This window comes from Drosophila nasuta, chromosome 3 (genome assembly GCF_023558535.2).
Source record: "Drosophila nasuta strain 15112-1781.00 chromosome 3, ASM2355853v1, whole genome shotgun sequence".
NCBI classification, from domain to species: domain Eukaryota; kingdom Metazoa; phylum Arthropoda; class Insecta; order Diptera; family Drosophilidae; genus Drosophila; species Drosophila nasuta.
Genome location: NC_083457.1, coordinates 1,267,694 through 1,283,465, shown reverse-complemented (window position 1 = coordinate 1,283,465; position 15,772 = coordinate 1,267,694). Strand labels below are relative to the sequence as shown.

Genomic DNA, 15,772 nt, shown 5'->3' with positions numbered 1-15,772 from the left:
TTATAGAAGTAAAAGAGGCGAAGCTTGGCTTTTAGCAGGTATAAAATTTATTTGCAAACTTTTTGTGTCTTTTGAGTTCAATTTTAAATTGTTTGCATTCAATCATGGTTCGTTTTATACAGAGTTACTTCTAATTGATTTCAATTATATTGATAAACTACAAAGAAAACTAAACTCTTGGCTATCACAATAGGAAACTACACATTTTAAATGGTAGATACTTGATTATATCTCATTTTTCTTTCTTACTAGAAGTGTTTGACAATGTTTTTGCGAAATGTGACTTTTAATTTGTGCTCTTGCTTACAGGGAAAACAATGGAGGTCTTGAGTGTACCGGACTTGTACAACGATTTATCTACGATTATTGTCTTTTATTCTGATTGGGATTGGTCGGGTTTTTTTTCAGAGGCACTAATAACAACTTTTGGCTTAACTTATAATAAACTAAAATAATAACTTAAACTATCTTGTGTGTAGTAGTAGTAGTATTACGTAGTTATGGTTAATAATAACAGCAAGCGGAAGTGTTACTGCCTTGACTCGCTGGCGGTAATGGCCAACGGAGGTGAACTGCCATTGCTCAGACTTGCAGGTGTGTTGTTCCCCAGACTTGGCTTCTGCTCGTCGTTCTCGGGATTGTCCCAGAACTGGCGCTCTCCAGAGCCGAAGATGTTGTAGAATGTGCCGCAAATGATGTACACAAATGCGGCAATGAAGAACACAATCTGCCACTGACCCATCGAAGGCTAAAAGAGAAAAAAATAAAATTAGTATGCTAGGCATATTTCTGATATAAGAATTTGTTGCCAACTTACGTTATCGTTGATCAAATTGCCCGCGGCGATGGGAGCAAGCAGACCAGCCAAATTTGCCAAGCAGTTTGTGATGGCCATAAGGAAGCCAGCGAAACGAGGAGTCAGATCCAAGTGATTGATCTTAAAGCCCGAGTAGATGCCACCATTGAGGCCGACGCCAATGGTGAGAATAGCCAAGGTCAAAGCACGATCACAGCCAGTGTAGGAGGCGGCAATGAGAGCCAGGCCAGGACCATACTGGCCAATACTGTTGATGATCTTCCTGGTGACTGTCAGTGAGAAACGCTTCGAGGTAATCATCCAATCGGCCACCACCGAAATGAACATGGAGAACAGCCACATCGCCAGGTAGGGTAGCGAGCTGAGCAGACCATTGGACTTGAGGGAGAAGCGGAGCACCTGCTTCATGTAAGTGGGCAACTCTGTCATCAGTGTCTCATAGCCATAGTTGTGACCCATGTGAGCGAACAGAATGGCATAGAAGGGCAGCGATTTCAAGATGGACTTGAAAGGAATTGGAGGGCTCTAAAAGAAATTAAATATAAAGATAGATTAGCATTCAGAATTGCTGAAGCGAAACTTCCACTGCTTACCTTGACAACATCAGTGCCCCAGAGCGAGTCGTTAATGTAACGCTTCTCACGCTCATCAATGCGAGGATGCACCGAGGGATCCTCAAAGACCAGAATGAGGAAGGCAATCGACCACAGTGTTCCGACAATGCCAAACACATAGAAGATTGATGGCCAACCACCAGAGAAACCATATTCAGCCAGCAGTCCGGAGAGCGGCATAGAGATGATAGTGCCAAACTGTGCTCCAGCATAGACGGCGGCACCCATACGTGAACGTTCATTGGGCGGAATCCATTTGGCCAGCAGCGCATGGGTGCAGGGCACAATGGGTCCTTCGCCAAGTCCCTGAATGAAACGGATGGCACACAGACCATAGACGCCACCCTCGCGGGCTGCGATGGGCACCAGGAAGGCAAACACCGAGTTGATGAGCATGCCCCAGCCCAGGAAGCGCATGGCACCGTATTTCTTGGCCAATATTCCGAATGGAATCTGGGTGATCACATAGCCATAGAAGAAGGACGAGAGAATGTAGCCTTGCAGACTGGAGTTCCAAGCAAACTCGCCATCCTCGCCATTGTCCTGTGGAGAAATTAAATTTAAAACGCATTATAGATAGTCCGATTTAATGAAGTCACCAGTATCTCACTTTAAAGCAAGGCATATGAGGCATATTTAAATGCATTAAAATATACTTACAACTTCCAGCTCTCGATCACCGCACTCGTCGTCCAATATCTCCTCCGTTTGAATTGCCGTATGGTTGACCATGGCCACAATTGCCACCGACATGTTGGTGCGCATCACATAGGCATTGGCCATGCCCAAAAAAGAGCATGAACGTGACAAAGTAGCGGGTGGTTGCCCAGCCTGCAAAGAGTAATGCAAATAAGAGCGTGTTTAGAGCAAATTTCAAAAGAGAGAAAGAATGGGAAAGAGAGAACAAGATTGGATCATCGTTTAATTACATCTAATTAATGTGCAAAATCTGTTGGCACTAATTTGCGAGAAGGTTTTTTTGCGACACATCTCGCCGATCAAAACGAATGTGAATGTCTGCGGAAATGACTAAAGAGACCAAATAAAATAGTAGAATATGTATAAGCGCAACGAGGTCAAATCTGTGACGCGATAAGACACAGAATAGTTGGCTAAAGGCTTACATGGTATTCAGATAAGATTATAGCGATGACTCAATGCCGAGCAGCAGACAGACTCCCTCCGCATTTAACTGCAGTGAATTGCCTCACGCTGAAGTCATTTGATTCATCTCTAGCGATCTAATTCGAGACATTTCATTCGGTATTTTTCGCTACTGTTTATATTATTAGTGCTGTTTTCTCATTTTTTGCTAATTGTTTATTTTGACATGTCATTCGACAACGCAACGCACGGGCGAACAACACGTGATGTGTCAGGCAATTCATTGCACGATTGTGGAAACTTTCATGTATACAGACAGTTTGCGGCGACTTTAATGGCTCTCGCTTTGGGCATGGCCCAGAGGCTTAGAAGCAAAATGGGTGACACATGTGGTCAAGGGGTGAGGGCAGAGCTCGAGGGAAGGCAGCTCCTCTGAATGAGCTAACGCTTATTGCGTTGAACATTGACCAGTCTGGGTACAGTCGACTCTTCAAATTGCCTTTGGGCACTTTAGAGAACACAAACAGAAAACAAAACATGAGGCGGCAGTCCCATTTGGAATTTGAACTTAAAACAGTTTCATTCTTTCCCCTTGTTCGATTCAGCAGACCGGCAAATTTTGCTTAATTTTCGAAATGTTCTTTTGGTTTGTTTTTTTTTTTTACAAAATATGACACAAAGTTCGGCGTAAAAACCAAAGCAGAAACAGAGTCATAGAATTGCAGAGTTGAAATAATTACGTACCGGGAGAAAAATAAACATAATATAAGTATAAAACTGAAAGCAGAAAACCAAAAAAACGAAAAAAAGAAAACAATTTGTGAACGTTGGCTTTTTATTTGTGCGCACGCAGCGTTAAATCGTGCGATTCACTCGCACAGCCGACGCCCCTTTCACCACGCCCTTCTAACCAAGAGAGTCTGTTGTACAATTGCTGATGGTGGCACGTGTATATCGTGTGTAAGCAAACACACCACAGACGTTGACTCGTGCATGTCGTCGATGACTATTTCTGCACTATGAACAAATCTTGCTATTAATATTACGTATACGCAATGGCTGCTGCTGGCAGCTGTACAGTCCGCTACCCACTCATTGCATTGCTAGACCTAATTAATTAAGTGATCAGCTATTGGAATAGTTTAGTAATTGTGTGGTTGCTGCTTACCCCTTGGCCTGTCCTGGAGATTGTTTTGCTCCCACACCAGGACATGACCATCACGATGGCGATGATTAATCTTGCTGCGTCGAAAGGGCATTATGAATGCTTATATGAACCTTTCTTGAGGTTTCGGGTTGTATAAATAAACTAGAGTAATTTAAACTATATATTCGAATCGGATTTGCACTCTCTGCATGCGGCTTGTTGGCTTGTGAAATTCTGAAGTTCTGCTTTCGCATACAGTAAACAAATTGTTGATGTGTTTGGTGTTTCACTTTAACTTTTTGCGCACTCGTTTAAACCATTTCATTGTCTATCTGTAGAGTGGGCCGGGCCAGAACATGTCGCGGGTCAAGATATTACAGTTGCGCTTCGAAAATACCGAATATAGCGTAACAAAGCTCTACTATAGTTGAGGAGGTCGATGCGACGACGACTATGACTGCGACTGTGACTGCCGACTACCGACTGAGCTGATGCCCGAATAGGTCTCTCTCAGTGGGGCTCGGTCGGTTTAATGTTCAGCTGTTGCTCTTGGCTCTGTGGGCACCTCTGCCACAACTGAGCGCCAACTGTTGCGCTATGTGGCTATATAAACTGGGCGAAATCGCTGGATGTACTCGAGGCGTCTGCGCCGTCGCTGGCGACATAAGCGCAGCAGGGTGCAAGAGAGACAGACATAGGGAGAGTGAGCAAGAATGAGAAAGAGAGAGCGAGAGTGAAATATAAAAATGCTGAGTGCTCACAAGCGATTACATCAACATTTGGGAACGTGCCTGCAAGTGGTCAGTGATTTGGTCAAGGCATATGCTTGCCACAAAACTTAGACATCAAGTGTGGCTGAACTAATGCCGATTGATGTCAATTGGTGTCTTATATTAGAGTATACACTGATCTATTTATAGCTCTCGTTAGACGCACATCGAACATCTCGTGACCAAACAGCAAATGGATTATACTGCGAACATACAAAAAAAAAAAAAAATAGAAACTCATGTTCTAAACACGATTGAAATGTTCAAACAAATGGTATTGAACAAATGCGTTGCCAGGCCGTGAAGCTTGCGTCAAATTATTGAGAAAAATGTTTAGAACACGCCGAAACCATAGAAATGTGAGACGTTCGTCGTGGCAGTGCAAAAAAGAAGCATATTCGGCTGGCGACATAAGCGAGGAGAGTTAGCTGATGGAGGTTTGAGGGTGTTCGCTAAGTGCTGCTAAGTGGACCGCACTACTATTGCTGTACCTTAGCTCCCTCTCATATAATTAGCAATTAGGCACAGAATTCGGAGCATTATAAAAGCAATTCATTCCATGTCGGCCACTGTAATGTTCGCGAAATTTGTGGAAGGCATTAAATATTCGCAACGCAAAAACATGAAACTCACGCTACAGAATTGGATCAGTTGAACACAATTTCTAAATACCCTTTATGTCAGTCGAGGGTATCATTATTATGTATGTATATGTCTCCCTTATGTAAGATAAAAAAAGTTAATTTCTTTAAAGGCTCTTCATTTTTTAATTTATTTCCATTGTTCGTAATCAAACAAAATCTTGTTCTGTATTACGGTTCTGCTTAAGTTTCATAGCAAATATATCTTCAGTTAGTGTATGCAAAGCGTCACTTTACACGCACATACACACTCGCATACATAAAAATCATGCAGTCATAAATTCACAGCCACATGTCGAAGTCTCGAGTCTCGAGTTGGCCTTAGGCTACTGTGAAAGAATCGTTTGCCGGCAAGCGGCAGTTGCACGTGTTTCTCGCCTGATTTTCGTTCATTTTAAATTCGCTCGCGAATTAAACAAGTTTCTGAAAGAGAGCAGCACGAGCTGACTGACTAATGAGCTACAGCGAGAGAGGCGTTCTATGGTTCTCTAAGCTTTGTCTTTGAGGAATGAAACCATTCGATTTTTGAATACACCGAAAGTGCCGACAACTGTAATTGTTATTGTTATTGTGGTTTTTGCAAGCAAAACGCGACAGAAAAAATTCAATAAAACGGGGAATTCGCGTGTTTCTTACGGAGAAGGGGGAAACATGACGTATTGTCGTGTTATGAGTTTCTTATTATTTTTTTGGCAAACCCTCAATGGAAATTTTTTCTTTTCAGACGGTACAGTCTTGCACGAGTTGAATATATGAATGCGGTGAAATTTGTGGAATAAGTATTATTAGTAAAAATCTCACGAGTGACTAATCCGCCTAAAATACCTAGAACTTCAACAGTACAGTACTAACAATTGCCTATTTGCATTAAGTCTACATTTGTTCTATTTCCGTTCAAGTTGACATGTAAAACCAAACAACAATAGAACAAAAACTACGCTGTCATTGTTATTATTTAATAACTCTCATTAGCAGCAGCACGTGAATCATAAAAGCTTATGCATTAACTTCGCGAAAGCTTTAATGTGCAGCTTTTGTCTGGTTTAAGTGCAGGCTAAAAAAGTGCTGCCTACTTTCGGGCTGCGCTTTAAAAGCCCTCAAGTCAAGGGCTTACGAAAAACGTAATAAATGCCAGTGACATAACGTAACAGCGTAACGCATTGTGCTTTTGCTATTGCAATAATCTATGTGTTATCTGCGAAATTGCTATATGTTTATTGTATGAGAGTGAGGCGAGGCCCATTGATATTGATATTCTCAGATAATTAAACAACTATCTGTTCAGATTTAATTTTCATTCGCATGTGTGGGAATATGAGAAACACCATTCAAAGCATACTAAGAAAATGTTGTGATTATTATTATTGTAATTCTATGCTATTCACTGTCTACAGCGACTAGTAAAGGATTTTCCAGTGTACGCCTCATGTCAGACAACAACTGGACCTTTTGTTTATCTAATTTTAATAAAGACATCAACAGGGGGATTTACGGGCTAGTTTGTACTTGGAACTCATAATTTCTGCGAAGTCGATATGGAGCATTGACAGGTGCAAAAGAGTTGAGTAAATAGTATATTTGCAAATACTAAAGACGTTGATTACACCCCAACTGATATGTGTGATGCTCTTTGTGGGCCAAACAAAAGCGTTAAAGTTGAGGTGGGTTGACTGGCAATGATGTCATATGACAAAGTCGCTATAATGATTAGTGGAATGTTCATACCACGAATCAGACAAGTGCTCAGGGACGATACTATATATACTTTTCGATTTACCCATCATATCTGAGCTACAGTTTGCCTCAGCTCTGTTTACAGTGGGCGCAATTAAATTGTTCTAAAAAACGTTCTGTGTATCTCATCCTCATCAGGTGAATTGTTCATTCATTTGACTGACGCTGTCGCGGTTGCCGATATTCATTGAATTTGTTTTGCTTTTTTTTTTTTTTAACAGAGGGAACGCTTTGTGCTATTTAAGGTTGTCAAATTGTGCACTCGTACAATGAATAAAAATAACATGTGCTTTTTAGAGAGAAATGAGTAATTTGACAAAATTTGTGAGCTATGTTATGTATTCAACCGTCAATGAATGAAAAATTCAACTGTCAAAGGAATTTGGACAATAACATAGTTTGATAGGTGCCCAGTAATCTGTTACTGTTTGTTCGTCTTTCTGAGAACAGCACGTAGTTCTGTATTACTCACTCAATTTACCATAACTTAAGTAGAAGCCCGGCAATTTTCTAATTTAACTGGTGCAACTGTCTGGCCTGTAAATTGCATTACACATATGACACAACGTTGAGAATAGCAAGTACTCTGAGCAAATATAGTGCTTACGATCTCTTTACAAAAGCGATTTAAGTGGGCGTTGAGCAATAAATACATTCGTTAATGTTTCGTTTCGGGTGAAAGCGAAAAGGAATTCGTGTGAAAATTAACGCGCATTTGCGAACGCAAGCTGTGGCGCACATCTTTCTATTCAATAATCATGTAATATAAGTTGACATGCCAAAAGAAAATTGATCAAAATCAGGCTGAAAATGCAATGTCAGTGTCGAGGCCAAAAGCCTGTGACATCAATTTTTTTTCTAAATTGTCAAACTGCCAAAAGACAAATAAGTATTATACGAATAAAGTGTAAGCTAATAGGCTGCACAAGCCAAGTCAAGGCTAAAAATATATTTCATATAAATTCTTATAAATTTAATATTAATATCTACTCAATTAATAATTTAATAGAACATTTCACTCTCTCTCACAAGCGAAAGTAAAAGATTTACAATTAACTCTTTAGTATGTTTGGAATTCCAAGGTTCTTGACACTGCCGCCAATGCAAGTTTATTCATCGTTCTTGACCTTAACACTGAGAGTGTAACGAAAGTCAGTGGCAAGCCTCAGACTTGCACGAAAACTAGTTTTGCTTTATTGTTATTGTTGAATTGTTAATTTGCATAGCCATAACATGTATGTATGTATGTATGTTCAATTGCCTTCTTCGGTTTCTGTTTTTGGCTTTTGCTCGTATTGCCGGTGACCGGTTTTAACTGCACATGAAGCCGTTCCCCAAAAATGGCCAAAATAAAAGACCGCAAAAAAATTGACGGGGAACTGGCCCATAAACTGTGTCATTCGATCGCAGATCATCGTTCTCAAGCTATGGCAAAGTAGGAAGACAAAGCGACAGCCAAAAACAGTCAATTGAGGCAAATAATATATCAGTTGTTGTCACATTACGAGGTAAGATTCTCAGTTGTGTTTGTTGCTGTGCGTATACGTATTTTTTGTGTCAACAAACTATTCACGGATTCAATTCGGATCCAAACTGATCATCGGTTGCACCGCTTCATGATGTTTGTGAATTTGCCTCACGCGTTGGCGACAATAAAGGCGTCTGTCTCTCTTTTATGTTTTATTTTTGTTTATTAATGAAATTTTCGAGACATCGCATAACAAATAACTTCCGTTTTGCGGTTCGCCGTAAAAGCGCCTGGAGAGGTCGCCCGATTCAAATCAAATCAAATCAAATCGAATTAGTTGAAGTAGAAGCTACCTAATTGAATCAGTGCCAAGAGACCCTCCATTTGCTGTAATTTCATATATTTTTGACTTTCGTAACTTAAGACAGTTGCAAAATGAAATGGGGGATTCACAAGATGGGGAGAGGAAATGGGACGCCAAATGAGAAGGCGGAGTCGAAGCATTTGCTAATTTATTATTATTAGTAATTTCACTCAATTATCTGTTTGACTGTCGCTTTTTCTATTTTAAATTACGTAGTTTCATTATAACAAAAAAAAATAAATAAATAAATAAGTGCTTTTGCAATTCGAATCCAACTCTATATCTATTGCACTTGGAGAAAATTGGTAGCAACTATTCAAAGCTGAATGTCAGCTACATTTTCTTTACGAGCTATTAGCTTAATTTCAAGTTTTAGAGATAAGCTTGAAGGTTTGAAATGCCGTGCTAATAATCATATTAATACCTAATTCAATAATAATTTGCATTAGCTTGATACGCTTAAAGTATGCAAGCATTTAATTAATGAAACGAATTACAATTTACAAATGTTGGAAGTTTGCTTACCTAATTGTGGCTTCTCGGGCTCCTTTTCGGAAGTGGAGCAAATCGCTTCCTTAGATGCTGACATTTTGTTTGTATTGGTTTTTGGTTATATTCGGTTAATAATTTACGGTTATAGGTTTTAAGTTGTAATCTTTATAGATTACACACGTTGGCTCTGACTGAGTGTTGTTTGCGATTACAACAACAGGGCGGATTGCATAAGAAGCAGTCAAAAGCAGGGCGAGGATTTTGCAAGGTTCGTGTGACGAATCGAAATAAAAATAAATGTAAGAATACGAAATTCTTTTGAACAGAGGGCAAGCACGTCGCTTGGCGGTTTTAACACATTTTCGACAATCACTTTTATTATTATTCGGCTGTTATTGTTTAATTTTAACTTTTGCGGTTTTGTGTATTGTGATCACTCGCGTTGCTACACGCTGGGCAGCTTAAAGTGTTCTGAACGATTAACAGCAAGACGCGTTGCCTTTAAATAAGCTGCAACTTGAACTGAGAAGCTGAGAGCTGAGGCGCTGAGCTGCTGCTGCGTTTGCTGAGTTGCTGAGTTGTTATTTACACGATTTATTTAGTTGTGTTTAGTTTATTGGATTGAGTTGTTGACTTGATCTCGGCAGATCTGCGCAAGCGTCTCGCTTCCGATTCTCCGCCTCGGATTGCACGTCAGGGGTTTTGCACGTTCCGCCGCCTTTACTTTGCCTTTGCCGGTTTGCCGCTTTGCTGCTTGCTGCTTGCTGCTGTCGTGCTGCCGTTTTACCGCTCGGCCGATCCAGTTGACGGGGGCCAGACACGATAATCTGTAAGGAGAGTATAGCAAATTAGTACGATAAATTTAGCAAGTCAATCAATACGATAGATGCGCTAGGGGTCTAAATTGATCTGGCAAACGCGAAAAGTAAACCCAAACCGATTTGAAACTGGCTCACGAGTTTGTCTCTCCCTACACACGTTTCCATAGTTAACGCCGATCGGCGATCGACGCTCGACGATCGACGACGGCAAATATTTGTGACAAGTGTTTGCGATGAATTGCCAAATTTTGGTCGAAAATTTGTGTGGGCGCTTTGATTTTCTATAATTATAACAAACATTGATCTCATACGCATATTTTCATAATAATTATATCAAAATGAAATAGTCTCGTTTCTTTGGGTACAGTTTTGTCTAGTTTATTTAGTCGGTTCCGTCACCTGTGTGCTTGCTTGTCACAAGAACAAGTTAATTACGTATCAATTGTATATACAAATCAGTCCATAATAAATTTACATAATTATCAATAGTCGTGGCTTTGGCTCTGGCTCTGGCTCTGGCTCAATGCGATCTGGCTCTAGCATTTGCAAACTCAGCTGTTTTTCTTTTCTTGTTGTAATTTTTCTACACTTTTCGAAAGTGTTTGTAATTTTCGGGCTACGTCGATGATGTAATTTGTTTACCGCTTTAAAGCGATTACAAAGCATTTCTTTGTTGTAAAGTTGCCCAAAAATAAACCCAAACTGGTCACAAACGAATTCGCACAGGTAAATCAATTATAATTCAGCTTCTGTTTACGCGTAATTCTATTGAAACACTTTAAAAATATGTGTTTTTATTTGTATTTATTTTTTACTACGTTGTGAGTGGAATTTCAATAAGTGGTTGGCCGCGTCAGAGCCCCCAAAATTTATTTAGAAAGTATCGTAAGCACCACTTAAGGTTGAGATTCAATCGGATTCGTATTCGAATTCGGATTCGGACTTGGACTCGGAGTTTCAGTGCCCTCTGGAAACCTGAATTCTTTGTTTTGTTTGTTTGTTTGTTGTGGGTGTTGGCAATTTCTAAGAATTTTTATTTTTATCGCAAACATTTTAGCAGACTCAATTAATTGACTTTCAGCATTCGCATTCGCAATTTAACTCCACAATGATCAGGAACGGGTTTTATATAATAAGATTAATAAAAGAAATAATCAATTTATATTATTAACAAGTTCCGGACAATTTGTTACTAACTGATCGTTGGGCTTAATACTCTGCTCCTCCAATTGTAGAGCATTTTTGTCAACAGTTTTGTTATCGGCTCATGCAATTATCGAGTTTTTCATTTAGTATCAATACTAAATGGTGGTGACAAGCACTTTGCCAAAAGTAAAAATTTTCAAAATGATTTTGCATTTTGAAGTTGCTAAACCAGAGTAGCACGTTTCAGTCTGAAGATGTCGATCAGGTGCTTCGGAAGGCCAACTCATGTTCATAGCATGCATAACATTGCCAGAGTAAGCTAATGATTGTTAATTTTGTTAACCAAAAATCTATTTATAGACATTCGAAATATGCAGAAAAATGTCAAATGCTTATAAAGTTATTATTCTGATCCCTAAATTTGTTCAAGTAAAATAAAGCAAATTATTCACACTTTCTGTCAGCTACTAAATCATGGAGGTCAACTTGCTTCATCATTAACCGCTTTGATAATTGCTACTGGTTTTTGAGCAACGACCAGTCCAATTATTAACTTGAATTTTAAATTAATTTCGGTTTACATTTCGCAAATAAAATAATGTCGTGAGTAGCCAATAGATTGCGAGCAAACAGTTTAGCTTTCGGATTTTCCTATGAAAAAGTTTCGCATATTTGTAGGCTAGTGTGATTCGGTTGTCGGTTAGTTATATAAACCCGGCGAACGGCTGAAAAAGCACCGACAACCTAATGATTATACAAGCCCTTGCTTTGCATCTGTGTAAATAGAATATAAAAATGCTTGAATTAATATATTGTATAAAGAATATACGCAGAAGCCTTTAATCTGGGAATTACAAAAATAGTTATAAATACTAAATGTAGTTTCAATTGCGGAACCAGTTTCCATTTATGGCGCAATTGTGAAATGTATTATATGATGATTAGAAGAACAATAAGCGGACTTGGCTTATTTGTTCATTTATCATGCATTAAATCTTCATTTTCTAATTTATGGAACCTTAACTTGGCTAATACCGGAGTGTAAATATATATATACATATATAGTATATATATATTAGAGGAAATTGTTAAAATAAATTTATGGCCAATATCAGACAAAGTCTATGGCTGAAGCGTGTGTCCAGCGAAAATTTAAGTGTTTTGATATAGCATCATAAACATTTACGACTGTTTGCAGCTATTTATTGTCAACAATCACCATTGCTAATTTCATTTTTCGATAATTTCTGGACGTGCGCTATTCTTGGCAGCCAACAGATTTACAAACACTTCACAAGATCTATGAAACACATCCAAGTAAATAACTACTTGTTAGTTACCGCTGACAATAATAGTAATTGAAGTTGTCAAGGAGGCTTTTTTGGCGGGCCTATCGAAAACCCATAAATCAAGCACACTTATCTAGCCGAGAGTTACGGATTGACGTACTGTACTTATGTGCTAGTTAGTACCCGTGCCCAACGATAGATTAAACCCCCCAACAACCAACAACTACACGGATGTACAAATTCCAGTATTTCCTATGCGCCACGACTTTTGCCTAATGTGTTGGCAGCAATTCGAGTGATTATTATAATTTTTACATATCATCTTAGATTATATAGTTCGTCTCGATTTTTATGGATCTGTATTTCTGCAGTCACAGCTAACCATTTAACAAAAATATGACTGCTAAGTGTCTGCAATAAACGATATATGGAGGTCGTGTTAGCTTAATTATAAAACCATCAAGTTTATCGCAGACTCGTAAAAGTCGGGCCCTCCGGTTCTGGTTTTTTTTGTTTTGGCTGGCCGAAGTCGTCATCTACAATATACGTCAGACTGTCATTAACCGTTAACACTTATGGTCCCAGTAATACTTCAAAAATTTTCCACATGTGCTTCACAATAAATTTCGCATCAACAAGCGTTTCACGTGCAACAATTCCTCTCTATTCGTGTGTCGCACAGTGTTTTGAGACTGTCGTTGTATGCGGCGAATTTCTATTTCATTTAAATACCCGCAATTTATTTTAATTTTATTCGCACGATAATTGCAGTATCATTTTATTTTTTTCAGCTAGATTTTAATTGAATTTCGCATTGTGACGATTTTAATGGCGCCTGTTTTGAAGTTCAAGTGCAGATGCGGGCCTCTGCGATATACGCGTAGTAGTACCTATTCATAGAGAGACCACAATGCATCGCAGCGAACCGCGCACATGATTCGATTCGATTCGAATCGCTTTGGTATCGTTTCGGCCGAGTGGCTCTTGATGCTCTATTGTCGATTGTGATTGCAGGGTATGTGTTTGTTTGTTGGAGTGTTGATTATATTATTTGGTGAATTGCTTGACTTTGACAAGTATATTAGCTTATCGACCGGAATCGTCTTGTTAACATTACTCGGCGCATTTTTGCACTCGAAACCAGCTTTAATGATCTCAGTTGTGTTAAACTGTTTCGATTGTGCCCTCTTCAGTGGGTAGCCATGCGCTTATGCTGAAGCTTACTTTCACGACCATGGAATTACACTGTTGTACAATCGATTAATTGAAATCTATCATTATACTGCGAGAAGTGTGCAAGAAGCTAATGACACTCAACAGCAGTAGAAGGGTAAGGGAAGGGCAGCACTTTAACATGACTAATAGAGATAAAATTCGTAAGGCTGCCCTCCTAAAATCATTTGCATAAAGTACGCAACTAATTAATTGCAATTCAGGCGAGTTTCAGATGAAACTCACTCACCTTTGCGAAACGAAACAAAAATGAATGGAAACGAAGCAACAAATTGAAACAGACTCGCATCAGCTGTTTTCAATTTTCAGTTTTAAGTTTTGTTTTTTTTTTTCACTCGAATTCAATTCATTGCCGTCAACATCAGACATAAACAGAGAGCGGACTGAAACTCGTTAAACAGAAGCAACGATAACCGATTGCAACGTTGCAGAAATTCGCTTGTGTAATTTAAATTAACTACTTGCTTATGATAAGAAGTCTTTAGACATACTCCGAAACGTACATATAAGCAGACACTCACGAGCTAGATTTTCCAATTTGTAAGCACTTCTTTTGTTCGCGATCAATTTTCACCACGCGCACACTGTAACTTTCTTATTTGCCAGGGAGTTGATGTTGCTGTCGCTGCTGCTGCTGCTGCTGCTCCGTCTTCGTCGTCGCTGTCGTCGTCGTATTTAGTGGCAGAGAAGCGGCCTGGCCGAACGCTGGCGCTGTAATGACTTACTACCTGAGCTAATTGAACGTTTTTATAATTCTGTTTCTGTTTGTGTTTCAGTCGCGTTGAAACAAAGCCGCAGGTGGGAGGCAGTAATCAAAAACCAAAAAAAACAAAAACAAAAAACCGACAGCACTCAACTTGATTCATCAGTTGAGCCGAATAAACCCGAACACTCTTCGTCTTGTTACTCTGTGTGTTAGCTGCTGATAGTGATAATGACAACGTTTATTGCTCAAGTTATAAACTATTAAATGATGTTTTTATTGCTATTTTAGCCTGCGGCAATTGCAGCCTACTATACAAAGCTTTTACTGTCACTATTCACTATTTCACTGACTGCAAGCTCAGCACGTGAGCTTAGGTCGTACTCTATGGGCTTGTTTTTTTTTCTTTTGTTTTTTGTTGTGCTTTCGTTTGTCGGCTCACTTGCTTATGAGCGAAGCTTATGAGCAAATCAAGCGGTAGAGCAACAACAACAATAACAACAACTGAGTGAACCGGTTACTGCTCTCTCAGCAAAATTGCAGACTGCAGCTTGCGAACTTCAAGAGCCGTTATTTCACACTCTACTCGATATGTCTCTTTCGCTTTCGCTCATTTGCGCTCTCTACTGCCCCTGACATTCACGTGCTCACGAGCACGTTCTGGAGCCAGCTGCATTGTGCAGTGTTGTTGTGGACTGCGTGAGGAACTCGTGTGGGACATAATAAAAGCATTGGCCTGCGCTGCACTTGAGTGATAACTTGGCATTGAGCAATTGAAGCATCTTTTACAATATTGACATCGCACTGTTAACACATTTATATAAAGTTATTGACGTGGGCTCAGAGCGGACGTTGCCAACTTATCAGAAATGCAAATTTATCATTCGGTGCATCGACTTGGCGGCCCTAGAAATACGTGTAATATTTTGACATTCTCAGTTAACGAGCACTGAATATGAATTCAATGTGATTATAGAAATATGAGCACAACTTCTTTTAATTTTCAAAAGAGGAAATGAGAAGAGCGAATGAGAGATAGAGAGAGAGAGAGAGAGAGAGATTAAGAGAGCTTTTGGGCGATATCAAAGCAAAAATTTTGCACCATAAAAAAGCCGACGAACAGTAGCACTTGAACTCTTGATTTGGCCTTTATGAATGGAAGCGAGTGTAAAATTAAGCTGTCACATGATTCGAATTACGACTTTAATCGTCTACAATAGTACATATTGAAGATATAGCTAAGCAACAAGGTTCTCTTGATCGCGATGCTTATCGGCCCGATTATTTGACAACTTCAAGTGTGTTATACAATTTGGAATAACCAACGCAATTAGATTTGTTGTAGCTCTTATAGCGCCAGCTTAAGACCCAATTTAATGCTTAACTAAATCAATGTTGACACTATCATTTCGGATAATCATATTCGATT

The 15,772-nt window shown here is 39.4% G+C and overlaps 1 protein-coding gene across 1 annotated transcript; it reads right to left on the bottom strand.

The window, feature by feature from the left end:
- Positions 1–24: 24 nt before the first annotated feature.
- LOC132788788 (putative inorganic phosphate cotransporter) lies at positions 25–14,364 on the bottom strand. Its single transcript, XM_060796361.1, is given in 7 exon segments — positions 25–748; positions 818–1,342; positions 1,411–1,974; positions 2,092–2,223; positions 2,225–2,262; positions 9,185–9,978; positions 14,162–14,364. Coding segments are annotated over 6 exon segments (1,542 nt in total). The 5' UTR covers positions 9,249–9,978; positions 14,162–14,364; the 3' UTR covers positions 25–529.
- Between the last annotated feature and the right edge of the window lie 1,408 nt (positions 14,365–15,772).